We start from the raw sequence: 26916 nt of genomic DNA, 5'->3' as shown, positions 1-26916 counted from the left end.
CATATAATGCAGTGACAAGAAATACAAACAGAAGACAAGATTGCCTGTCTGATGTCACATGTTTTATGATAGAATGCAAAAAGAGAAAAGAAAGGGCCCAGACTGTGATTGAACTTGTAATTCCTGTTAACCCTGTGTACAGCACTGGCTCCATCACGCAGCTCATAATTGGCAGTCAGAAAAAAGAGCGAGCAAGACTGACAACACTGGGAGGCTGGCATTCTGTTGATGTGCCCAGCGAGCATTTTTTTTTCAGTCGTTAAAACTGATATGATCCAGCAGCAAGATCAGCAAGAAGTCCCTCAGTGGGAGTTGACCAGCCATCAGAACACACCTAATAAATTACTTCAGACAAAGAACTGGAATATAAATTTATTAAGGGTATAGGTAGTCACAACAAGGAAGTCTTGCTAATCAGTTCATCACATTGTCCCTCAGCAGGTTGCTTCAGATACATTCCTTATGCATTTTTCAATGCACTATTAACTAAGGCAAGTTCCAGCAGCCCTTTGGCTTAGAGGCACAATGGTGTCTACATTTGCTGGTATGAGTGCGGATGAATCTGGAACCATGTTTTGAGCCCATCAGCATTACCTGTAAATTCCTGATGACCAGGAAAGTGGCAGTCCTTCACAAGACATTTCCAACAGACTCCAGAGTAGCAGACTGTTATTAATTTCAGATAAACTAGGAGTGTGGAGGTTGGTAGGCTTTCGGAAGAGGCAGCACAGATACACATCTTTGGGTTATGTCCTTCATCTTCTGTTAGAGGTATTGGCAGGATGATAAATAAGTAGTTAAGTATACATGAAAATAATACAAGCAGGACCTCACACCCCCATATGAGACAGGAAAAAAACAGGCCTTCATCTACACACAGGAAAGAAACCAGCTGGGTAGGGTTATTGATACTTCAATGGTAGACCTCTCAATGTCTTCTCTGGTACAAAAGTAAAAAGCAGTCATTTCAAACCTTTAGTAGTTACAAGATCTTTCATGATAAGCTAGTACTTTAGTTAGCCCAAAGGGAGATATACTTGATTGTGTCAAAGCTCACTGCATATGTGTGCCACTACTCACAGAGCAGTACTTGAACATGCATGTGATTGTGCTGCTGCCTATTTAGCTGTCTACTCAAGAGTGCTACTGTTTGTCAATAGACTGTGCTGTTGTTCATGACTTATCTGTTGTGTATGTTATTGGTTTAAGGCAGATCACGCAGTGCTACATATAAGGTAATAATAAGGTGTGCATGTCTACTTGTGTTTCCACCTATGTGATGGTACTTATTTCTGAGGGGATGGGAGTAAGTTGTCCTTGTGTGTACCTGATAAACTGAGTGCAAATAATGATGATACTCCTATGTAGGTGATTGGGTTGTGAACCCTAATGTGATACTGGTCTGTAAATATGATGTTGTCTTTGTGAATCTAATTTCTTATTAAAACTAATGATTAAAACTTATAAGTTCCATTTGATATGGATATAACAATGTATATGGGTTACAATTATAATTGTGTTACTACTAATGAAGCAGTTACATGTGCGTTACTTTTCATGACACTTGTGGAAGGCTTTGTTGATGCTAACGAGATGTGGCATTACTCGTGTATAAGTGAAAGCGTATGATGCCTGTTACAGAGTAGCACACAAGCTGCTAAAATGACACTGTCCCTCTCATGAGCATGCATGCATGTAACTGCTCGTAAGAGTGTCTCCTTGTGAGTGTCTCATCATGTTGCTGTTTAATATTCAATGGAGTTATATACAGCTTATTAGATGGTACTATTGTCAGCCTCCTTCTGTTGAAACCTGATCAGATGGTTCACTCACGAGTTGCCACTGTGAGAATCCAACAAAGTACAACACATATTGCTGCTTATGATGCACATACTCCAATGTGTGTGTGTGTATTTGTGCTGGCACAGTTCACGCAGGCACCTGCTTATCTAAGAATGTTTTTTTTTTTTTTGTTACAGAGGAGGTAGTGACCTTGTTTGAGTGTCTGTACTGCTGCTAAGGATGAGAGTACCCTCTACGATTGCCATGTCTCAATAAGAAATCCCTGCTGAGTGAGATTATGTTGCAGCCAATGAGGTGGTGGATATGTGAGCTGCTGCTCTTGAGGCAATAAATATATGTGCTTTATGGTAGTACTGGTCATTCAGCTAGGACCACCCATGTATGAGTGCATTTGTGTTTCTGTTGAGCAGCTGGTGGCTGAATCAGTTGCTTTTAATGGCTTGCTGATGCTGCTTCATTACACTATATCCTAAAGTGCAGTGTACATGCGGGTCCAGTTGTGTGCTGCCAGTCACAGTGTTTACTTCATTCTCTTTTCTAGATACTTTGGAAACCCTTTGTTCGCACTAATGTGTGGTCACAGTAACTCTGACCCGGTGCCAGGCATTGCACAGAACACCTCTCAGGTTCCAAATGGGGGCGACAGTGTCAGGCTGGGTGTTGTAGCTGTTATCCACTGCTTTACATACAATGTCTAGCTGGTTCATGTCAGGGGGAAAAGGAACACTGAGTTCCCAGAGTTTCCAAGCCCAGGCTTTGCCAAGTGGACGTGCCTCTTCACCCTCTGCACTCCGCAGCTCAGCTACACACCATGTCTTGCCACCATCAAGAGACACATCCACACGCACCACCTCCCGGCCCCCACCACTCCAGGCATAGCCTTTGATGGTCAACATGTCACTGTCCTTTTCGAGAATGGCTCCATCCTCCGGCTCAGTAATGGCAGACTGAATGGGCAGCTCCTGTATAGCAGGGGCAGAGCTAAAGTCCACAGTGTCCCAGTCTACAGATGGGGAGAAGCCTTTGTAATCATTCTGCTGCCAGTGGCTCTGGCTTTCCTCAGCACTAAGGATGATTTTGCCAAGCCATTTTACATTGCGAGCACCAACAACACCTGGCACCACTACACGCAGAGGGAAGCCATGATCAAGTGGCAGAACTTCACCATTCATCTCATAGGCCAGAAGCACATCACCATCCTCACTCAGGGCTTTGTGTAATGGTATTGAGGCTCCATAAGAAGTTCCAGTCACATCCTTGTCCAAACCTTCAAATTGCACATGCTGAACAAGACTACAACTATCTGGCTTATACCCTGCATGGAGCAAGACATCACGTAGACGAACACCCCCCCATCTTGCTGTGCTAATGGCACCCCGGCCCCACTCCAGTCCTTTCACGGTTTTCACTTTGTTCATTTCAGACCTCCTGTTTCCAGCACACTGCAAGGTGGCAGTAACTGTGTGCTTGGCGAATTTAGTTTTGAGGTCATCAAGTGTAAGAGTCAGGGTGTCAGGAAGGCCAGTTCCTGAGATTTCCAGCTTATAACTATCAGGGTCAACATGAGGGACTGGTAGGTGGTTCCTCTTGAAGAAAAAAGTGTTTGGTGTGATGGGATCTTCTGTCAAGATCTCTGGCGGAGGCTCGGCATTGAAAGGTTTCAGGCTGTTGACAACCAAGGCAGGATGCCTTTGGGGATCCCAAGCATAAGGGTCAGAAACATCATCATTGTATGATTTTTCCAATTGGTCTTCAGCACTCAGCTCTCCCACTTTATATTGACTAAGAATTTCTAACACATGCTCCTGACTGTGAACAGCATACAAAGCCCAGAAGGGTTCCAGAGCACCCCCTGCAGCTAGCATAATCTTGTTGCCACCAGGGTGCAGTCCCACAAAGTCTGTGATGTCAAAAATCTCACCCTTGAAAGTTACCCAAACTCGATCTGCCAGGGTCCTGTGTTTAACCACTTCTTCCCGGGAATAGACTGGATATGCTTTGGTTGCAGTGGTAGTGGAGTTGTCCTGCAATGGCACCTCTGAGTTGTCATTTGGAGAAGAGGCAGCATGTTTGCTCTGAAAAAAGAAAAAAAAAAAACAGAAAGTTAGTACAGCAGACAGAAATGTGCTTAGGAGAACTCAGGCTTGAGGACATACAGTGCATCTGGAAAGTATTCACAGCGCATCACTTTTTCCACATTTTGTTATGTTACAGCCTTATTCCAAAATGGATTAAATTCATTTTTTTCCTCAGAATTCTACACACAACACCCCATAATAACAATGTGAAAAAAGTTTACTTGAGATTTTTGAAAATTTATTAAAAATAAAAAAATTGAGAAAGCACATGTACGTAAGTATTCACAGCCTTTGCCATGAAGCTCAAAATTGAGCTCAGCTGCATCCTGTTTCCCCTTGAGATGTTTCTGCAGCTTAATTGGAGTCCACCTGTGGTAAATTCAGTTGATTGGACTTGATTTGGAAAGGCACACACCTGTCTATATAAGGTCCCACAGTTGACAGTTCATGTCAGAGCACAAACCAAGCATGAAGTCAAAGGAATTGTCTGTAGACCTCCGAGACAGGATTGTCTCGAGGCACAAATCTGGGGAAGGTTACAGAAAAATTGCTGCTGCTTTGAAGGTCCCAATGAGCACAGTGGCCTCCATCATCCGTAAGTGGAAGAAGTTCGAAACCACCAGGACTCTTCCTAGAGCTGGCTGGCCACCTAAACTGAGCGATCAGTGGAGAAGGGCCTTAAGTCAGGGAGGTGACCAAGAACCCGATAGTCACTCTGTCAGAGAGGAGAACCTTCCAGAAGGACAACCATCTCTGCAGCAATCCACCAATCAGGCCTGTATAGTAGAGTGGCCAGATGGAAGCCACTCCTTAGTAAAAGGTACATGGCAGCCCGCCTGGAGTTTGCCAAAAGGCACCTGAAGGACTCTCAGACCATGAGAAAGAAAATTCTCTGGTCTGATGCGACAAAGATTGAACTCTTTGGTGTGAATGCCAGGCGTCACGTTTGGAGGAAACCAGGCACCGCTTATCACCAGGCCAATACCATCCCTACAGTGAAGCATGGTGGTGGCAGCATCATGCTGCGGGGATGTTTTTCAGCGGCAGGGACTGTGAGACTAGTCAGGATAAAGGGAAAGATGACTGCAGCAATGTACAGAGACATTCTGGATGAAAACCTGCTCCAGAGCGCTCTTGACCTCAGATGGTTCATCTTTCAGCAGGACAACGACCCTAAGCACACAGCCAAGATATCAAAGGAGTGGCTTCAGGACAACTCTGTGAATGTCCTTGAGTGGCCCAGCCAGAGCCCAGACTTGAATCCAATCGAACATCTCTGGAGAGATCTTAAAATGGCTGTGCACCGATGCTTCCCATCCAACCTGATGGAGCTTGAGAGGTGCTGTAAAGAGGAATGGGCGAAACTGGCCAAGGATAGGTGTGCCAAGCTTGTGGCATCATACTCAAAAAGACTTGAGGCTGTAATTGCTGCCAAAGGTGCATCGACAAAGTATTGAGCAAAGGCTGTGAATACTTATGTACATGTGATTTCTCAGTTTTTTTATTTTTAATAAATTTGCAAAAACCTCAAGTAAACTTTTTTCACGTTGTCATTATGGGGTGTTGTGTGTAGAATTCTGAGGAAAAAAATTAATTTAATCCATTTTGGAATAAGGCTGTAACATAACAAAATGTGGAAAAAGTGATGCGCTGTGAATACTTTCCGGATGCACTGTATCCTGTATGAAAAGTCAAAGCACTTGCAAGAGGTATGGCATTGAAGGACAGGCCCCTTATTCAAAAGGAAATCTGTCAGTCCAAGTATATTAAATTTAGTCACAAACCATAAACCAACTACCTATTAAGAACTACAGTGGGTATAGAAAAGAATCACCCCCTTCTAAATATTCCCTTTTTTTTTTGCTTTACAGCCTTAAATGAAAACACACACAAAAAATATTTCTTCCCAGCTTTATTTACTTAATGCAACCTATAACATCCAAGTGAAAGACATCACAGCTACAGTTCAGAAAAATAATAAAAAATGAAAAACAAGACATACTGAGATTAATAAAGGATCACCCCCCCATGTCAATATTTTGTTGAACCACTCTTTGCTTTAATCACAGCCTTGAGTCTGTTGGGATACTTCTCTATCAACTTTGCACATCTAGAATTGAGCAATATTTGCCCACTCTTCTTTACAGAACTGTTCAAGTTCAGTCAGATTGGGTGGTGAGCGTTGGTGGACTGCTATCTTCAAATCTTTCCACAGATTTTCAATGGGATTTAGGTCTGGGCTCTGACTGAGCCACACAAGGACATTCACTTTTTTCTCCTTCAGCCACTGTAGTCAATTTTGCTGTGTGCTTCGGGTTGTTGTCGTGTTGAAAGGATGTTATAGAAAGCATTGAGTAAGTAAAGCTGGAAAAATATTGGTTTGTGTGTTTTCATTAATAATACTAATAATAATAATTCATTACATTTATATAGCGCTTTTCTCAGTACTCAAAGCGCTATCCACACAGGGAGGAACCGGGAAGTGAACCCACAATCTTCCACAGTCTCCTTACTGCAAAGCAGCAGCACTACCACTGCGCCACCTGAAGGCTGTAAAGCAAAAAAAGTGGGAACATTTAGAAGGGGGTGATTCTTTTCTATACCCACTGTATATTTAAAAGCCTCTTTCCACAGGTACAACCCATAAAGTACATTGTTCACTTGACTGTATTGCAAGACATGTGATAGTCTGTCAATTCACTTCACTACTGTGGGCATTCTGTGCTGTCATAGTGTTTTCTAATCCTAAAACATGCCTGTTCTCGGGCTAATCCATAGGCCAGCACTGCCCCTGTCCCCACAAGCAGTCCTGCTGCAGTTAGCCTCCAACGTGGTTTTCTCATCTGCTTTTTGCCAGGTCCCTGGCTCCCATCACAGGTCATCCGGCGTGCCCAGTTGAATCCATTGCATGCATGAGGGTGCAGCACAGGTGTCCCCCGCCGCACAAATCTGTAAAGGATTTAGCAGAAGGCAGCATGTGAACAGAGTATTGTGCATAAGAAAAAGTGTAAAGTACACATACCTGAAAATCAAATTGAGACATTAGAGTTAGCTGTAATGAAATGCAACTTTAAACATTATCATTTGGAATTCTTTATGACTTGGATTTTCACATCTAGAAAAACTTTCCCAAATTTTCTGCTTAACACCATATAATCTGACAGGAATGACAGGCTATACTGTATTTCCAAAGAAACATATCTTGAAGGGCTTTTATGGTTATCTTTCTAAGATGGCATCAAAGCTTTCTGAGCCAAAGACACACTGTTTAAAGCAATATTTAGAGGTCAATCTAATTAATATGGAAAAATTGGTCTCTTCAGCCCCTCCTTGAACCACCACCTTATCGTGGTGGAGGGGTTTGCATGTCCCAGTGATCCTAGGAGCTCTGTTGTCCGGGGCTTTATGCCCCTGGTAGGGTCACCCAAGGCAAACTGGTCCTAGGGGAAGGATGAGACAAAGAGCGGTTCAACAAACCTTCTATGATGAATGAAAACTTTGGATGGCGTTTTTCCTCGCCCGGACGCGGGTCACCGGGGCCCCCCTCTGGAGCCAGGCCTGGAGGTGGGGCTTGATGGCAAGCACCTGCTGGCCGGGCCTGCACCCATGGGGCTCGGCCGGGCACAGCCCGAAGAGGCAACGTGGGTCCCCCCTTCCCATGGGCTCACCACCTATGGGAGAGGGCAAGGAGGTCGGGTGCAGTGTGAGTTGGGTGGTGGCCAAAGGTGGGGACCTTGGCAGTCCGATCCTCGGCTACAGAAGCTGGCTCTTGGGACGTGGAATGTCACCTCTCTCAAGGGGAAGGAGCCTGAGCTAGTGCGCGAGGTCAAGAGGTTCCGGCTAGATATAGTCGGGCTCACCTCGATGCACAGCTTTGACTCTGGAACAAATCTCCTTGAGAGGGGCTGGACTCTCTACCACTCTGGAGTTGCTCCCGGTGAGGGGCACCGAGCGGGTGTGGGCATACTTATTGCCCCCCGACTTGGAGCCTGTTCACTGGGGTTTACCCCGATGGACGAGAGGGTAGCCTCCCTCCGCCTTCAGGTGGGGGGACAGGTCCTAACTGTAGTTTGCGCGTATGTGGCGAACAGCAGTTTGGAGTACCCACCCTTTTTGGAGTCCCTGGAGGGGGTGCTAGAGGGCATACCTTCTGGGGACTCCCTCGTTCTGCTGGGAGACTTCAATGCTCACGTGGGCAATGACAGTGAGACCTGGAAGGGCGTGATTGGGAGGAATGGCCCCCCCGATCTGAACCTGAGCGGTGTTTTGTTATTGGACTTCTGTGCTCATCACGAATTTGTCCATAACGAACACCATGTTCAAGCATAGGGGTGTTCATATGTGCACTTGGCACCAGGACACCCTAGGCCTCAGTTCGATGATCGACTTTGTGGTCGTGTCATTGGACCTGCGGCCACATGTCTTGGACACTAAGGTGAAGAAAGGGGCGGAGCGGTCAGCTGATCACCACCTGGTGGTGAGTAGGCTTCGATGGTGGGGGAAGATACCTGTCAGGCCCAAACGCGTTGTGAGGGTCTGCTGGGAATGTCTGGCAGAGTCCCCTGTCAGAAGTAGCTTCAACTCCCACCTCCGGCAGAACTTCGACCACATCCCAAGGGAGGTGGGGGACATCGAGTCTGAATGGGCCATGTTCCGTGCCTCTATTGTTGAGGCGGCTGACTGGAGCTGTGGCCGTAAGGTGGTTGGTGCCAGTCGTGGCGGCAATCCCCGAACCCATTGGTGGACACCAGCGGTGAGGGATGCCGTCAAGCTGAAGAAGGAGTCCTACAGGACCCTTTTGTCCTGTGGGACTCTGGAGGCAGCTGATAGGTACCGGCAGGCCAAGCGGAATGCGGCTTTGGTGGTTGCTGAGGCAAAAATTCGGGCGTAGGAGGAGTTTGGGGAGGCCATGGAGAACGACTTTCGGATGGCTTTGAGGAGATTCTGGTCCACCGTCCGGCGTCTCAGGAGGGGGAAACAGTGCAGTGTGAACACTGTATATGGTGGGGATGTTGCGCTGCTGACCTCGACTTGGGACGTTGTGGGTCAGTGGGGGGAGTACTTCAAAGACCTCCTCAATCCCACTAACATGCCTTCCAATGAGGAAGCAGAGCCTGGGGACTCAGAGGTGGGCTCCCCCATCTCTGGGACTGAGGTTACCGAGGTGATCAAAAAACTCCTTGGTGGCAGGGCCCCGGGGGTGGATGAGATATACCTGGAGTTCCTCAAGGCTCTGAATGTTGTAGGACTGTCTTGGATGACACGCCTCTGCAACATCGCATGGACATCAGGGACAGTGCCTCTGGATTGGCAGACCGGGGTGGTGGTCCCCCTCTTTAAGAAGGGGGACCGGAGGGTGTGTTCCAACTACAGAGGGATCACACTCCTCAGTCTCCCTGGAAAAGTCTATTCGGGGGTCCTGGAGAGAAGGGTCCGTCGGATAGTCGAACCTCAGATTCAGGAGGAACAGTGTGGTTTTCGTTCTGGTTGCGGAACAGTGGACCAGCTCTACACCCTTAGTAGGGTCTTGGAGGATGCATGGGAGTTTGCCCAACCAGTCTACATGTGTTTTGTGGACTTGGAAAAGGCATTCGACCGTGTCCCTCAGGGAATCCTGTGGGGGGTACTCCGAGAGTATGGGGTACCGGACCCCCTGATAAGGGCTGTTCGGTCCCTGTACAATCGGTGTCAGAGCTTGGTCTGCATTGCCGGCAGTAAGTCAAACTCGTTTCCAGTGAGAGTTGGACTCTGTCAGGGCTGCCCTTTGTCACTGATTCTGTTCATAACTTTTATGGACAGAATTTCTAGGCCCAGCCAGGGCGTTTAGGGGGTCTGGTTTGGTGGACTCAGGATTGGGTCACTGCTTTTTGCAGATGATGTTGTCCTGTTTGCTTCATCAGGCCGTGATCTTCAGCTCTCTCTGGATCGGTTCGCAGCTGAGTGTGAAGCGGCTGGGATGGGAATCAGCACCTCCAAATCCGAGACCATGGTCCTCAGCTGGAAAAGGGTGGAGTGCCCTCTCAGGGTTGGGAGCGAGATCCTGCCCCAAGTGGAGGAGTTCAAGTATCTCAGGATCTTGTTCACGAGTGAGTGAAGAATGGAGTGTGAGATCGACAGGCAGATCGGTGTGCCATCCGCAGTGATGCGGGCTCAGCATCGGTCTGTCGTGGTGAAAAAGGAGCTGAGCCGTAAGGCAAAGCTCTCAATTTACCAGTCGATCTACGTTCCTACCCTCACCTATGGTCATAAACTATGGGTAGTGACCGAAAGAACGAGATCGCAAATACAAGCGGTTGAAATGAGTTTCCTCCGCAAGATGTCTGGGCTTTCCCTTAAAGATAGGGTGAGAAGCTCAGTCATCTGGAAGGGGCTCAGAGTTGAGCCGCTGCTCCTCCGCATCGAGAGGAGGCCCCGGGGAAGACTCAGGACACGCTGGAGGGACTATGTTGCTTGGCTGGCCTGGGAACGCCTTTGGATACCCCCGGAAGAGCTAGAAGAAGTGGCCGGGGAGAGGGAAGTCTGGGTATCTCTGCTCAAGCTGCTGCCCCTGCGACCCGATCTCGGATAAGCGGAAGAGGATGGATGGATGGATGGATGGGTCTCTTCAGGTTTCAACCAAACATAACCCTCAACCACCCTTCCTTCTACCTTCACAGCCAGCATTAAAAAAGTGAACAGGCTGACTCTGAAACCTGACTAGCATATCAGCGTCCTTCTTGACAAGGGAAATAAATATGAAAATGAGAGATGTTACCCACAAAAAGATCAGAAGCTGTCTAAAATGGAAAGACACAAAAGAGAGAGCTAAAGATTATAAATGCTGAAACAGATCTAGCTGATGCCCAGGAGAGGCAGGTTTAATACACACTCATATTGTATCTGGGAGTTAGGCAGTAACTCTGAGAGCAGTATTTTCCAAGTATTATGCAATTAATTTCTTTTTACAACTATGTTTCTCTTCATCATTAGTTTTTAAGATCTCTGCCTCTATGTGACTCCCAACAGCATCAGCAAACCTCAATGTTAAATTTCAGTCTCTAAGTAGAATTGGCACCCAGCCACATTTGTCTTAAGGAATCACTATTAGGAATGTCTTGCAACCCTTCCTATAGGATGATTATGCACAACTGAAATATTATGGAGCTTCCTTTGATATATTCTGCCTAGTGAAACATCAGGTTCTAGGCAGGATTAGCACATTTTATCAAGCTACATAGCTGCATTCTTATAAGGTCTGCAAGGTAATTGTGTCACAGACTTCTTGAGTAAACAGTACCCTCCATCATTCTACAGACATCTCTACCTCTCTGCAGTATCGCTGCTCCTCATGTAGCTACACTGTCACTCTCCAGAGCCAACATGCCAACACTTCATCCTGACTAGAATTCTAAGTTATTTTGAGTACATGTTCCATTTTTCTTCCAACAGGATCTGGGTTTCAACACTAGCTATAACACAGTATCTACAGGGTGGGCCATTTATATGGATACACCTTAATAAAATGGGAATGGTTGGTGATATTAACTTCCTGTTTGTGGCACATTAGTATATGTGAGGGGGGAAACTTTTCAAGATGAGTGGTGACCATGGTGGCCATTTTGAAGTCGGCCATTTTGGATCCAACTTTTGTTTTTTCAATAGGAAGAGGGTCATGTGACACATCAACCTTATTGGGAATTTCACAAGAAAAACAATGGTGTGCTTGGTTTTAACGTAACTTTATTCTTTCATGAGTTATTTACAAGTTTCTGACCACTTATAAAATGTGTTCAATGTGTCAGGTCCGAGCATTCCTAGATGAACAGTTTCCTGGAAAGTGGATTGGTCATCGTGGGCCAGTTGAATGGCCCCCAAGGTCTCCCGATCTGACCCCCTTAGACTTTTATCTTTGGGGTCATCTGAAGGCAATTGTCTATGCTGTGAAGATACGAGATGTGCAGCACCTGAAACTACGAATACTGGAAGCCTGTGCTAGCATTTCTCCTGCGGTGTTGCTATCAGTGTGTGAAGAGTGGGAGAAGAGGGTTGCATTGACAATCCAACACAATGGGCAGCACATTGAACACATTTTATAAGTGGTCAGAAACTTGTAAATAACTCATGAAAGAATAAAGTTACGTTAATACCAAGCACACCATTGTTTTTCTTGTGAAATTCCCAATAAGTTTGATGTGTCACATGACCCTCTTCCTATTGAAAAAACAAAAGTTGGATCCAAAATGGCTGACTTCAAAATGGCCACCATGGTCACCACCCATCTTGAAAAGTTTCCCCCCTCACATATACTAATGTGCCACAAACAGGAAGTTAATATCACCAACCATTCCCATTTTATTAAGGTGTATCCATATAAATGGCCCACCCTGTATATCACAGCTATGGTTGCTTTGCTGCATACCTGCAAAAGCAGCTTCTTAAAATAAATAGATTGTCCTTTCTAAATGCAATAGAGCCTAAATGCAGGATCTGTGTCACCAGTCTTCAGCCAAGATTTGCACCTTAATCTATTTACATTGAAGTCTTCCTGTACAGTCGGCATCACCACTCGTTTTGTTCAGATCTTGTTCAACAAATGCTTTACTGCTAACCATGATTCATTTAATGTTGACTTGCAGGTACCGTAGGTCAGAATACTTGTTTTGGGTCAGTTAGCACACTGAGTGAGTGGACGTGGCTTCTCTGATATATCATAATATGTTAAAGTTGAGAAGGAGCTAGACTGAGATTAGCCCAGACTGTTTGAAGTCTCAGGTAAGGTAATATTAAAATGAAGGAAAGGTCAATCAAATGATGTGACATACAGCTCCTGCCATGTTCACAGCCTTGTAACAGCAGGCACTGCTGCTGTAGCAGGCTCAAAGTCACATCTGATTGTCATAACTTAGTATAGCCATTGCTGTTACCTCCCTAAATCATTTTACGTTTTCAAAACACAAAAAACACCACAGGTAAGCCTGCTTTATGCCAAACAGGTACAAAAGATTTCCAGCTGTAGTTAAGTTCAGTACTGCTGCTTAAGTGTTATGTTACATAAAGATTTATCACTTGTCACAGACGTGCGCATGGGAGGCAGCTAAAGGGCTCAAAACAAGGTAATTCCCGGATAGACCAGGCGTTGGCAGAATGCACTAATCATTTCTTGTCTGTCCGCAGACCAAATGCGGGAAATTCCACCTGGCTCCCATAGTGGCACTTCCGGTTCCGGCCCAGAAGACTTCACTTCTGGTTCAGCCCCAGAAGACGTCATTCTGGTTCCTCTCCTGATTGACAACATTTCCCCTCTTCAACTTTAAAACCACCTTTCCTGTACTATTTCTTCAGTTCTGTTTTGGACTCTGTAAAGACCATTTCCTCAAAACTTTTGCATTTACGGCCAACTTTCAAGTATACAGGAGGCTGCCCCAAACCTTCTTGTTGTGTCAAGTCTTGATTATTTACCACACACTCCTTTTCCTAAGTGCAGCTTTGGCTTTATTATTATTTTATTTCTTCACCACCAGTAAATTTACAATACACTACATGTATCCCTTCTGAAATATTTTCTGAAGATGCATATATCTTATCCTGCCCCATACTGTATTCTTCTTATTTTGTACTCTTTTGAGCTGATTCTTATATCACATGTCTCACAAAGATAGACACAATCTTCTCCTTTTCTGTTCCAACTCATTTTTTATTGTAAGCATGCATACAATTCACATGTACATACATTTGGCCAATGTAAAATGCTCCACCATTTTCACAAATCACCTATCTTCCTATAAGATTTCGCCCACATAGCTAGATTCTCTATTTCCAGCACATCCTGGAGAATTCAAAGATTTTAAATACGCCACTCCACATTAGTATGGTATACAAACAGGCAATGTTGATTGTAATGAAATGAAGGGAGTGCTGGTAATAAACCTGACTGTAAAATAAAAAGAACACAAAATACTTATACTCCTTCAGAGATATACTGTAGATATTCAAGAAAATGGTGCAGAAAGTGTTGCTGCTATTAAGAACAGGAAACATTTAACAGAAAATTCGCTACTAGTCATTATTCTGCGGTGTATACTGCTTTGAAAGGTTTTGGTAATCATTTAATGGAATATAACTGGGCTATTAAAGCAGCTTATGATTACCTTATTACATTCATAAGATAAGAGTTTGCTACCATATGAACTATCAACTGCGGCTTGTAAAGGAAGATTAGAGCAGATGCTTTTCCAAGATAGGAAAGCCACCAAGAGGTGGGTCTCACTTTGCGCACACTGACTGGCTCCTGACTTTGAGTTGAAGCTGATAAATTATGGTCAATTAAATGCCAAGGGTCTTTCTGAATGATGATATAAAATATTTACTGCCCACTTTCCACATTATGTAGTGTTGCAAATATGACCTAGTAAGACATATGCATTAAATTGAAATCGAACAATTATAATAAATGACAACAGGCTGAGTGAGTTCTATGCTGTGACTAATAAACAAAAAACTAGTCTGTTACTGCCTACATGTCTAGAACAGCAGTCATTCACAAGTTTGCTTATTCAGACTCACCGTTTGACCCTGAGTGAATTTCTTCATTTGGCAAAAAAATATGTCCTATACTTTTTATTTGCTATTAAAAGGAAGTACTAAAGAGAGTCTCACACCACAAATCTACAGTGTAATGAAAAAGCACACAGTATAGTTAAGAAAAAAAGGGAACCATCCTCTACCAAATAAGAACCAATAAATAAAGAAGAAGAAAGAAGAATACAAGAGAGAGAGTTACAATAGCTCAGAAACAGAGAGAAAACTCATTAAAAGAAAAAAGCACACTGTGAAAAAATTACAAAGGAACTATAGAAGTGAATAAGTTCAGAAAGGCGCTGAACATCATACAGCTATAAATCACTCACACTGGTCAATTTAGGGTCTCCAGCTAACCTAACATATATATTTTTTATATGTGGGAGGAAAACTGGACCACCACAGAAAAAACTTAAGACACAGAAAATGGGCAAATTTAAGACTGACAGTGGCCAGACTGGGTTTTGAACCTTATTTCCTGAAACTGTGAGTTAGCTGTGCTGATCACTGCCCCACCACAGAGCCACAAAAACCTTAATAATGCAAACTATTAAAAAGGGAGGATGCATGTCAGAAAAAATCTAAGAAAATGGAACTAGAAATACTTAAAATATATTACAAAGAGGTTATTGCTCATCCAGAAAGAGTACAAAGGGGAGCAGAAGCTAATAAACAACTGTAACAAACAATGTAATTTTGCAAATGGAAAAGGTGCCTTCCCGCTCAAAAAATGTAAATATGCCAAAATAAGGTTGTGGTTCACTGACACATCAGACACTGCTGTTACCTCATGGATCCCCTGCCCTGATTTAAAATATCATGCCCAATTTTTAGTTTTTGTGTATTTCACATGTTCTCCCCATGTCTATATTGGTTTCTTTCTAGATACTCAAATTTTCCTTCCATGTCCTTGATTCAAAAACTGCAAGCAAGGTCTGAAATGGACTAGCATAGTGTCAGTTGCTTCTTCCTGCCTTGTGCCTGGTGCTCCTATAATAAGTTATAGTCTACAGTGACCACAATTTGGATTAGGCTGGTGATTATAACAAGAAAATGCTGTAAGTATTAGAAAAGGAGGTCACTGCTCTAAATATATATTATAATTAGGAGAAATATAAGTGAAAACATTTAAAAAGAGAATATTCATTGTATAAGACCTGTAAAAGAGAGAAGCAGAGGAGCAAAGAATAACAAAATACTGATTTCTTCTATCGTGTGCCAGTATTAAAAATATTTCCTATTTTGTTCCTAGAAGAAGATTTCTGTTCTCTGAAAAAAATAGTGCAGTAGTTAGGCTAAATACACCTACCTGGCCGAAAAGTAGAAGCAGGCCTGGGCCAGTCCAACAGACTGTCTAGGAAAAAGCATTCCAGCCACACTCTACAAAAACAGATGAAAACACATTTATCAATACGGCTTGGGAGCTGGAAGCAGATGCTTGTGCAAAAATTAGTTGTTTGAATAAAGACAGATATATACTCATATTGGGCATGATTTCCAAATGGGGACTTGGTCTCATACAAAAGAGAAACTGAAATTGGGTGTGGGCAAAAAATCTGCTTATTGTTTCAGAAAAACACCTTCATATAAAGTGTCAACTTCAAGTTGAAAAGAGCTAAAGGAATACAGCCCATAACGACATGCACTCCCACAAGCCCAAAGTCAGCCCCATGAGGAAAATTAGGTATACTTGTTACTCTTCAGCTTCTATTATAACATTTCACGACTTGTATCAGATCAGTAGCATCAAGTTTTCATAATATCAGCTTGCTTACACATTTTCAGTCATGATGGAGCAGTTAACTGTTTTGTAACCACACCGTGAGAAGTTCAAATTGGTTTAAAAGTTTGGTACTGAGGTATAATTAAGATGGACCCAGCACACGGTCATAAGAAATGTTGGATTTAGGTTTAGCTACTCTTAAAACCAAATCCATCCATTGTATTTCCTACCCACATTATTTAATCTTCATGTAAAATATAGTGTCAGTTGTATTTTACACACTACCAAAACCATAATAATTTAATGTACACAACACACTGATATTACTACTAAGAGTTAAAACAGCACACTCTATTACTTAGCTTGATCTTTTGCTGAAGCAACTCTTTGTAGAACAATGACTTTCTGAATTTTCAAAAGATGGGAGCCAAGAGTTATTTTTCCTTCATTCAATTTCAAGGTCAATTTCAGCAAGCACATTTATGTACGAGAGAAAGAGAGAGTTCAAAAGGAGAACTTTTTTGTGCCCCACCACCAGTCCATATTCTTCACGCTCCTGTTCCAGGCTGCTACATTACACTTAGCTAAATAGCACGCATTTCAAATGAATCCACATAAGATAAGCAGAGTAAACAAGACAAGGGCTGCAGGCGGTAGCCAACTGATAGAATGAGTGAGTAAAAATGGCTGCTTTATCTGTGGAAAAGTACGTAAATGCTCTCAGGTGTTATGGGCATGAAGAGCCTATCTGAACTCTCTTTCTTACATTTTGCTAAGAGTAGCAAAATACCTGGCCTTTCGTAGGTGCCAGCACTGTTCTCTGTGCCCTTTGATGCATTTGATCCTGCAGGATCTGTATTACAGAAAGCAATGAAAAGAGCACTTGTGTTTTTTTTAGCATTACAGAGGACTAGTTCAGATTTACCTACCATATTTTCTAACAATGGTCAATAGGCCTTCCTGCTTAGACAGCAATCTATTTTATGAACATAAAACAATGCTCACAATTGAAAACAGCTGGTCCTACCTTTCAGGAAAATGTGGCTTGAATAGAATAATGTTGCCTTCTTAAATTTAAAAACGCTGTAAAACTGATACCTAAGATGAGGTCATGAAACTGGCTTTCAGCAGTCACACTCCCTCACTGCTATCTTCCAGTTGCCTCTGAAATCCTAGTCTCAGCCCTTCAGGTGGTTCAGAATGCATTAATCTGTGGGATGGTAAACTAAATGAGGACAGAGTTGAGGGCTTCTGTTAAAGATTAACAGGAGAGGCTACCCTGCAATGGTGTTGCCCCTCCCGCTGTTTTAACTATTCACAAAACAAGGTGGCTGAGCTGCCTCTGCAGCAAAATGAGCGAGACAGTAGTCATACTCAGTCCACCAGGAAGAAGCAGATATTGTATGTGAAATTCTGCTGCCTTTGGATTGCATTTCTTGACAAGAACAATTCTTCTCATAGTACAGAGCATCTCATTTCTGATTACGAAAGCAGTCCTGATTGCCAAATACTCCGAGGTGCTTCATTTGTGTACAGAATGTTGGAGAAGGCAAGTTTTGGATTGAATGCCACTAATTAATGAAGGGGAAATTACGTTTGCACTGGTGGTCACCTGCTAAACTGCAGCTGCTCTGCTATTTTCAGGAATCATACAAATCAGAGGCTGGACCTCTGCCAGTGGTACTGGTGACTAGTGTTATCCTTTATAGTTAAAATTACCATGCTGCTATAATAACTCCACCACAAACACCTCTTCTTTGAGATTACTCCCCATTTCTAAAACACTCAACAAAACACTGATTGTTAGCCTAAAGTCTGAAAGGTCCAACTGTAGTTAATATATCACCCAGCAACTGCACTACAATATATGCTGATCTTTTAAGATGCATTGCCTTTCTGCTCGATGGCCAGACAAGGAAGCTAATAATTGTAGAGTTAAGTCTAGGGGAAAACTAATCTATCATAGATAAGGCAAAAAAAAAAGAGTTTCCTTTCTAAACCCCACACAGCTTATTCTTTCTGAGATCTGTTGTCTAGGGTTTGATCACAAACCCAGTTGCTGTCCATGTGGAGTCTGCTCAGCTTTTTACCCACAGTCCCAGAGATATGCATAAGTATGCATGTATACCTGCAATGAACTGGTGTCCTGCTAGATACTATTCTGCATCTAAAACTACAAACATAGGCCCTGCTCATTGTGATTCTGAAATGGATTAATCTACTTTGAGAATATTATGTTAAAAATTTAAAAACTAAAAGACACTAGTTGCAATAACAATGAAAAGAGTCAAAGTGGAGAAACTGAAGTCTTCCTTCCTTATACATAAAACAGACAGTAATTAAGGCTTAAAAAATCAGAGAGATCAGAAGAAAGAATTTAGATACTGACAGACTATTTCTACTAATCCTATATAATCAAAAAAATGATAAAATTGTGATGTAGGATGCAAGTGAATATTTAAATGAGCTGAACTAAAATGACCAAGGGCACATTGAAACATGACAGCTATGAACTAATGGATAGGGAGTTGAAGAAGATAATGCAGGCAGTAGCACAGAATTTAACATTATATAATTCAGAGATACACACTGTACACTGAGGAAGGAAAGAAGTGAGTTTTCAGATAAGATTACAAGGATTAATAAAACAACAGTGAGAGAACAAGCCTTTAGCTACAGGGTGCCAAAGCTATGGAATGATTTGCCTGTTATTCTAAATGATGGTCAATTGGTCTCAGCCTTTTAAGTCCTGGCTAAAGTCTAATTATTTTAGTCTGGCATGCCCTCATTAGAGCTGTTAATTTGCTGTTCATATTACGACTCTCTCTTATAGTCATTTGCACAAAAAATACACACATGAGAGTCATTATGAACTGTTACTTTCTTTTGTTTCTCTTCTCAGTATTATGCTGTAGCAATTGCCAAGCAGATAGTCCTGCACTTGGGTTTGTGACATTAGAGATACTGTATGGGTGTAACCATGGAATCCAACAATTTAAGAATTTAATCTTCCAAACAGACTTCCCAGCATGCACTTATATAGTACAGTAGAAACCAGGAGGGGACAAATGGCCTAGGTGGCAGAACTATGACTTCGTCTGAGTTTTACTGTGATTTTGTCAGTTATGACCAACTGTTGACAACTACCCTCAGCTTTATTTTCTCCAGCAATGCAGCTTACTGGCATTTTTGTACTCCCATCCTCTGTTGTGAACTGCTTTCATCTCTATTATAATACATTAATAAACCTGTGATTTTTGTGTTAATCAAATAGAAATTGCTCAATTTTACTGTGTGTTTAACCTAACTTATGCATTCATGTATGCAAATGATGTCTGTTTCAAATGTTTTCATTACTTTATGGTTGTAAACTTGTGCAACTACTATATTTAGTGAAGAGCACAAAAAATAACCTGCAAATGTATATCTTATGGCCACATTGTTCAATGTTTTGCAAAGATTTACAAATTACTGATATAAAAAATTCTTCAATGAACTTTTGCGACCACAGCCATAACAATGAAAATAAATATACAGATTAAAAATTTGACTGTTTTCATTTATTGATGCTATACTTGGTGGTATCAATGCAATTTTTGGTCTGTTATAAAAGTTTTTAAAATGCTTTCTTTTCACTGTAGAAGTACTATACAGTATTACAGTTACTGATGAATGACTAAAATGCAAAGTAATTAATAAGCAATTTGTCTCCTTCAACAAAAATTGAAATTACATTGACAGAACAATCAACAAGTGCAAATACATTTGAAAAAGCGAAATTACTGCCAACTAGAAAATTTCTGTACCTTTTTTTTGGGATATAATTACCGTATTATAAGTGTCATTCATGCTTTCTTTACTGTTCACAATCTATGTAAATTAGGTATATTTTTAAATATTTCAGTAAATACATAAGATAGAAAAACACATGCTTCAAAATTATATCAAAATTAAAAAATAAACCACACAGAAGTTTGTTAGTGAAATTAAACTCCTAAAATCACTCAGTCAGTCAGGTACTAACCCTCTAAAAAATGTATATAAATTGTCTTCATTTATCAACCATGTGTAGCACTATGCAAGCTGAAGTATTTATCTTGTTCTGCCTCAGAAATTGTTCTTTTGTTCAGACAATTGAGACACAATAAAACAGTGACTGATCCTGCTGCCTCATGCCTCATGGCACTAAATTTGAATCCTCCTATGGTCACTGCTTGTGTAAAATTTACACATCCACCCTGTGTCTACATGGGCTTTCCTCCAGGTACACTATCTTTCAACACACATACCACATATATGCAGGTTAAGTTAACTAGAGATATGACATTGCATTTTCCACCAACTCTCTAATTAAAAACAACTACTGCAGAGTATGGTTTTAAACATATTTCTGCCCATTTACTAGTTATTTGCCTAACCTAACAGACTCAAAAAATAAAACGTACAATGTGGCATGTGCTAACGTTTCTTCTTCCTTTTACTTCTTTTTTTTAATTAAAACCTTTTATGCCTTGAAACTTGATCGAGTCATTAAACTACCTGAATACATACCGTGATCTTTGAACCTCTGAGAATGTTAATATGCCAATAAGCAACCACGGGTTCTTCTAGGCAGCTGGCTAGCCTCCAGCCAGGAATTTCCACTATCATAAAATTAATAGGAAGTACTGCAGTCAAGGAAAATCTCACAGACCCAGAAAAGTCATTTGAAGGAAGAGGTAAACTGCTCACATAGGCAAAGTAGAACCCACATATCACTGCAAAGGCATGCAGAAAGGTTTGCTGACATTGGAGTTGTAGTCCAGAGCATCTTGTTGCTTACATGAAAATTACCTGTATGGAATAGCTGTCCCCGTGACCCTGTAGTTAGGATATATCGGGTTGGATAATGGATGGATGGATGGATGGAATAGCTGTCAGAATGAAACCTGTTTGACGACATCAACCTCTTAAGTATGTAAAACAATAATTAGAAAAGCTGGAAACTTGTTGCAGCAAAATGTTGTGGCCTAATGAAACATCTAGAGAAAAGCAGGCAATACTGAAAAATAAAAAAAACACTTTACTATTAACAGATATGTCATATTAATGTGCATGTGAATAGAAGAATAGATTTAACTAATCTATCTATATAGACTGTATATATATATATATATATATATATATATATATATATATATATATATATATATATATATTTATTATATACACACACACACACATACATATTATACATATATATATATAATATATATTATTATTATATATTATTATATAATATATAAATATATATATTTATACAGTTAGGTCCATAAATATTTGGACAGAAACAACTTTTTTCTAATTTTGGTTCTGTACATTACCATAATGAATTTTAAATGAAACAACTCAGATGCAGTTGAAGTGCAGACTTTCAGCTTTAATTCAGTGGGGTGAACAAAACGATTGCATAAAAATGTGAGGCAACTAAAGCATTTTTTAACACAATCCCTTCATTTCAGGGGCTCAAAAGTAATTGGACAAATTAAATAACTGGAATAAAATGTTCATTTCTAATACTTGGTTGAAAACCCTTTGCTGGCAATGACAGCCTCAAATCTTGAACTCATGGACATCACCAGATGCTGGGTTTCCTCCTTTTTAATGCTCTGCCAGGCCTTTACTGCAGTGGCTTTCAGTTGCTGTTTGTTTGTGGGCCTTTCTGTCAGAAGTTTAGTCTTCAACAAGTGAAATGCATGCTCAATTGGGTTAAGATCAGGTGACTGACTTGGCCATTCAAGAATTTTCCACTTCTTGCTTTAATAAACTCCTGGGTTGCTTTGGCTCTATGCTTTGCGTCATTGTCCATCTGTATCATGAAACGCCGCCCAATCAATTTGACTGCATTTAGCTGGATTTGAGCAGACAGTATGTCCTGTGTCACATCATCAAAAACACTAGTGTCCCAGTGCCAATGGCAGCCATGCACGCCCAAGCCATCACACTGCCTCCACCGTGTTTTATAGATGATGTGGTATGCTTTGGATAACGAGCTGTTCCACGCCTTCTCCATAATTTTTTCTTGCCATCATGCTGGTAGAGGTTGATCTTGGTTTCATCTGTCCAAAGAATGTTTTTCCAGAACTGTGCTGGCTTTTTTAGATGTTCTTTACCAAAGTCCAATCTAGCCTTTCTATTCTTGAGGCTTATGAGTGGCTTGCACCTTGCAGTGTACCCTCTGTATTTACTTTCATGCAGTCTTCTCTTTATGGTAGACTTGGATATCGATACGCCTACCCCCTGGAGAGTGTTGTTCACTTGGTTGGCTGTTGTGAAGGGGTTTCTCTTCAGCATGGAAATGATTCTGCGATCATCCACCACTGTTGCCTTCCGTGAACGTCCAGGTCTTTTTGCATTGCGGAGTTCACCAGTGCTTGCTTTCTTTCTCAGGATGTACCAAACTGTAGATTTTGCCACTCGTAATATTGTAGCAATTTCTCGGATGGGTTTTTTCTGTTTTCTCAGCTTAAGGATGGCTTCTTTCACCTGCATGGAGAGCTCCTTTGACCACATGTTGTCTGTTCACAGCAAAGTCTTCCACATGCAAGCACCACACCTCAAATCAGCTTCAGGCCTTTTATCTGCTTAATTGCCAGCAAAGGGTTTTCAACCAAGTATTAGAAATGAACATTTTATTTCCAGTTATTTAATTTGTCCAATTACTTTTGAGCCCCTGAAATGAAGGGATTGTGTTAAAAAAATGCTTTAGTTGCCTCACATTTTTATGCAATCATTTTGTTCACCCCACTGAATTAAAGCTGAAAGTCTGCACTTCAACTGCATCTGAGTTGTTTCATTTAAAATTCATAGTGGTAATGTACAGAACCAAAATTAGAAAAAAGTTGTCTCTGTCCAAATATTTATGGACCTAACTGTATATATATATATATATATATATATATATATATATATATATATATATATATATATATATATATATACTGTATATATATATTATATATACAGTATTCCCTAAATCCTAATGTGGTAGAGTTAATAAAGACACTGAAGTGAAAATGATATTTCACTACAAATCAGCCTAAGTACTTACAGCAATAAAAGTTTTCTGTTGGCTCTCACAGTACGAAGGTCTGAATATTATTAAAACCATGCAGTGTGTGAAAAATGATGCAAGATTTTTTTCTGACAAAGAAGTATTTTGCAAGGAAACATGGAAAAGAAATTTATAACTCAAGAGAATAAAGATTCCTAGCTGGCTACAAGAAACATTTAGAAGCTGGATTTGTATTAAAACAGTGTTACTAAGGTGGCCAAAATTTTGCACATTCCATTTTTTTAATTCTGTTAATTTGGCAAGTAAATACTAATTGTTAAAATCTGCAGAAATATTTCATGCATAATTTTGCTTTCTTTTCTTATCATTGTGAGATGTAATGAAGCATTCAACTTGCCTATGGGTGAAGCCTGTCCCAGGTACACTTGGTGAAAGGCAGAGAACAGTCCTAGACAGAGTGCCAAACTATCATAAGCTCCATTTATGTACCCATCCACACGCTCATCTCAGCCAATTTGGAATTATCTATTAACCTAATCAGCATGACTTTAAAGTGTGTGAGATTTAAACCCAGGACACTTTATCTGTGAAAAGGCCACCCACTTCACCAACCTTGCCACCCAATAAACATATACATTATATTGCTGATTGAATTTACAAAGAAATTTGTCAAGCTTTCATTTACAGGGTGAGCCAAAATGAAATACCACACTTCTCAAAGTCATTGCCCGAGGTAGAGGCAGCCGTGAGGGTTGGGGTGGGGGTCTTTTGATTGGCAATCCCTTGTAGTTTTCAGTCAGCGACATGCCTTGGTCCCGTGCACAGCGTGCTTTCACTGTCAAAGCGTTCTTCAAAAACAATGAATCCATCATCACTACGCAACGCGCCTGCCGAATGCACTTCAGCATTCCTCTTAATATTGATGTCCCAAATCGGAAAACAATTCTTCAGTGGGTGGCTAAATTTAGACAGATGGTTACAACATTGAACAGAAAAACTCCAGGCCGTCCTCTGACTGTACGAACACCTGAAAACATCCAAGCTATAAGGGCATCAATTTTGGAGTCTCCTAGACGTTCAACACGCAAACATGCTTCTGCCTTAGGCATTTCCAACACGTCTTTGAAGAGGATTTTGCATGAGGACCTTAATTTCCATCCATACAAAATGATGGTAGTGTAGGAACTGGGAGAGCCATAGAGAGTTGTGCATGAACATTCTGCAAACCGTTCATCAAGATGCCATCATCATATGCAGCGACAAGGTACATTTCCATTTGAATGGTTGCATAAATAAGCAAAACTTTCGCTATTGGGCTGCAACCAACCCTTGTGAACTTCATCAGAGACCCCTGCTGTGAGTGGATTACAGGTTGGTGCACCGTTGCAGAATTTGGCATTGTAGGTCCTTACTTTTTTGAGGAGGGGGGGAGCAACAGTCACCATCACTTCAGAACATTACATTGAAATGCTAGAGAACTTCTGCGATCCCAAATAGAAGAAATTTATGTGGTGGATGCCTGGTTTCAACAGGATGGAGCAACCGCTCATACGGCGCGGAGATCCATGCAAGTTTTGCGGGAGATGTTTCTGGGGAAGCTGATCTCCCCGTGTGGTGCTGTCAGGTGGCCTTCACGTTCGCCTGATCTCTCTCCATGCGATTTCTTCTTGTGGAGCTATCTCAAGTCAAAGGTATACACACACCGACCTCAAAAGCTAGAAGCCCTCAAGGACAGTATTCCCCTTGAAATGGCCAAATGAGTCATGCGAGCGTTCAAAAATCATCTCGAAGAGTGCATTGCTAATGATGGCCACCACCTTGAAGACATCAAAACACAGTGAAAAAAAATATATTTTGTATACCCTTTCTTGTGTCGTAATGAGGATGTTTTATTGGGTTCATTTGGCTACTTAAATACTTTGTTGCTTGTCGTTACATTTTACTTTTATAACTAGTGTGACGAGTGGCCGGGTCCCATGCCCAGCCGGGACAGCCCTGCTGCTTATATTCCAGGGGACCAATCATGGGCAGCTCAATACCTCCCCCGGGACGCTTGGTGGCAGCCTCCCTGGCCGACGGTGATTCCCCAACCTCCCTCAGGGCTCCATGGGAGATGGAGTCCTCCACAGCCTGGTTGGGGCCCAGGGTGGCCGCTAGAGGGGGCTGTCTGGATTCAACAGCCGGGCTGGACGAGTCTTCAGCCCCACCCGGAGGTGCAATTGGGACCAGGTGGTCAAACACCTGGAACACTTCCGGGTGGGCTATAAAAGGGGCCAGCCACCACCACTCGGGAGCCAGAGTCGGGAGGAGGAGGATTAAGCCTGAGGAGGAGTGGTGGTAAAGGAGAAAGGAATATTGGTGTGTTTAAGTGCTTTATGGACTGTGTATTGCCTGTGGGTCACAGGGAAGACGTGCGCCCACGAGTGAAGAAAAATAAAACTTGGGTTTATTTTACATGTGCCTCTGTGTCCATCTGTGTCGGGTCAGGTGCCTATATAGTGCCTCTGTTACACTAGCTTGCAGCTGCAGAAGTCAATTGATGAGACACCGGCTATTTGAATTTAACTGATAGGCCAAAAGAAGAAATACATACATATTGAAGAAAAAGTCAGGAGGTACATGAGTTCCTTGTTATTAACTCGAGTTACTTTTGATTTTCAAACATAGCTAGATACATACTGTAGATAGTACTTAATTGACCTCTGTATGCATTTATATAATTCACAAGCCAATAAGAAAAGCCTCTGGGATTATGTCATCATCAGTCATTCTTTTGCCTTAAGACTGTACATAGGTTAACTGTCAATCAGTGTTATTATAAATCAACTGGAGCACATTAAATATTACTTAAAAGATGTGAACTTAAAGTATCGGACCTACTGTATCCTGACTGCAGCAAGTGTTTGCTTGTTTTAGAAAACTAGCTGTCTAGAGAAAATGAAAATGAAGCAAGAGGACAAATAAAACTCACAAACAGCACTTTCCTACTATATACTTATTATAGATACAGCTTGGAACTGTCTAAAAGCTGATATTTAGATATTTATGGGATTTATAGTAAGCCTTGCAGAAGTATGTGCAGGAGGTGATGTTAAATCAAAATGCCTGTTCAGCCTAATGCATCGTCAATAACAGACAAAGTACATCTCTAAAATAAACTGAAACGTTTAGTTAAACTGATTTTAACAAACAAAACCTTAAATTCTTTTTCAAAAATACATTTTTTTGCAAATAAATATTCTGATACAAACATCTCACTATTTCCATCCTCTGTTGCTGTTTTTCTAGGTCTGCACATAAGGCTCCATCTGTCATTTCAAAAACACCCTTGAAAAACCACCTTTTCTTTCACCAACCTTAGATCTGTCCTGTATTTGTTTAATTACAGACTACACTGTACTAATGTGGACTCTGTTCTGTAGAGTCAATTGACAATAACAATTCATACTGTCACAAATTCTTTATACACTGAGTTCTTTGTTTTATACCCCGATTTGCTGGCAGTATATCTACATTTACAGCCTCTTATCAGTGCTTCAATTATTTCTCTCTCAATTATATTAAATTTAAATGATCTTGTAGTCCACTTTGTTATCTTTTGATGCTTTGTATTAATTTTTATTTAATTACAAAGTGTCTTGTGACTGTTCCAAGAAATTCCTTAAATAATGACATTAATTAAATAATGACAGATTAGATGC

General features: G+C 41.5%; 1 protein-coding gene across 4 annotated transcripts in view; it reads right to left on the bottom strand.

Moving 5' to 3' along the window:
• Positions 1 to 360: 360 nt before the first annotated feature.
• suox (sulfite oxidase) overlaps positions 361 to 26916 on the bottom strand; it is a 34875-nt gene continuing 8319 nt past the window's right edge. Inside the window, exons 1-5 of one of the 4 annotated variants that reach the window (XM_051925214.1) lie at positions 16640 to 17122; positions 16512 to 16604; positions 15748 to 15818; positions 6638 to 6830; positions 361 to 3878 (exon numbers count right to left, since the gene is read on the bottom strand). In XM_051925214.1, the coding sequence (XP_051781174.1) occupies positions 2370 to 3878; positions 6638 to 6830; positions 15748 to 15806 (1761 nt within the window). In that variant the 5' untranslated portion in view covers positions 15807 to 15818; positions 16512 to 16604; positions 16640 to 17122 and the 3' untranslated portion in view covers positions 361 to 2369. Of the gene's footprint in view, positions 3879 to 6637; positions 6831 to 15747; positions 15819 to 16511; positions 16605 to 16639; positions 17123 to 17188; positions 17898 to 26916 lie in introns of those variants that run through there. The other 3 variants (XM_051925216.1, XM_051925215.1, XM_051925217.1) reach the window with 3 other exon arrangements.

The sequence above is a fragment of the Erpetoichthys calabaricus genome, chromosome 3 (assembly GCF_900747795.2).
Source record: "Erpetoichthys calabaricus chromosome 3, fErpCal1.3, whole genome shotgun sequence".
Classification (NCBI taxonomy): domain Eukaryota; kingdom Metazoa; phylum Chordata; class Cladistia; order Polypteriformes; family Polypteridae; genus Erpetoichthys; species Erpetoichthys calabaricus.
This window is presented reverse-complemented; position numbering and strand designations above follow the sequence as displayed.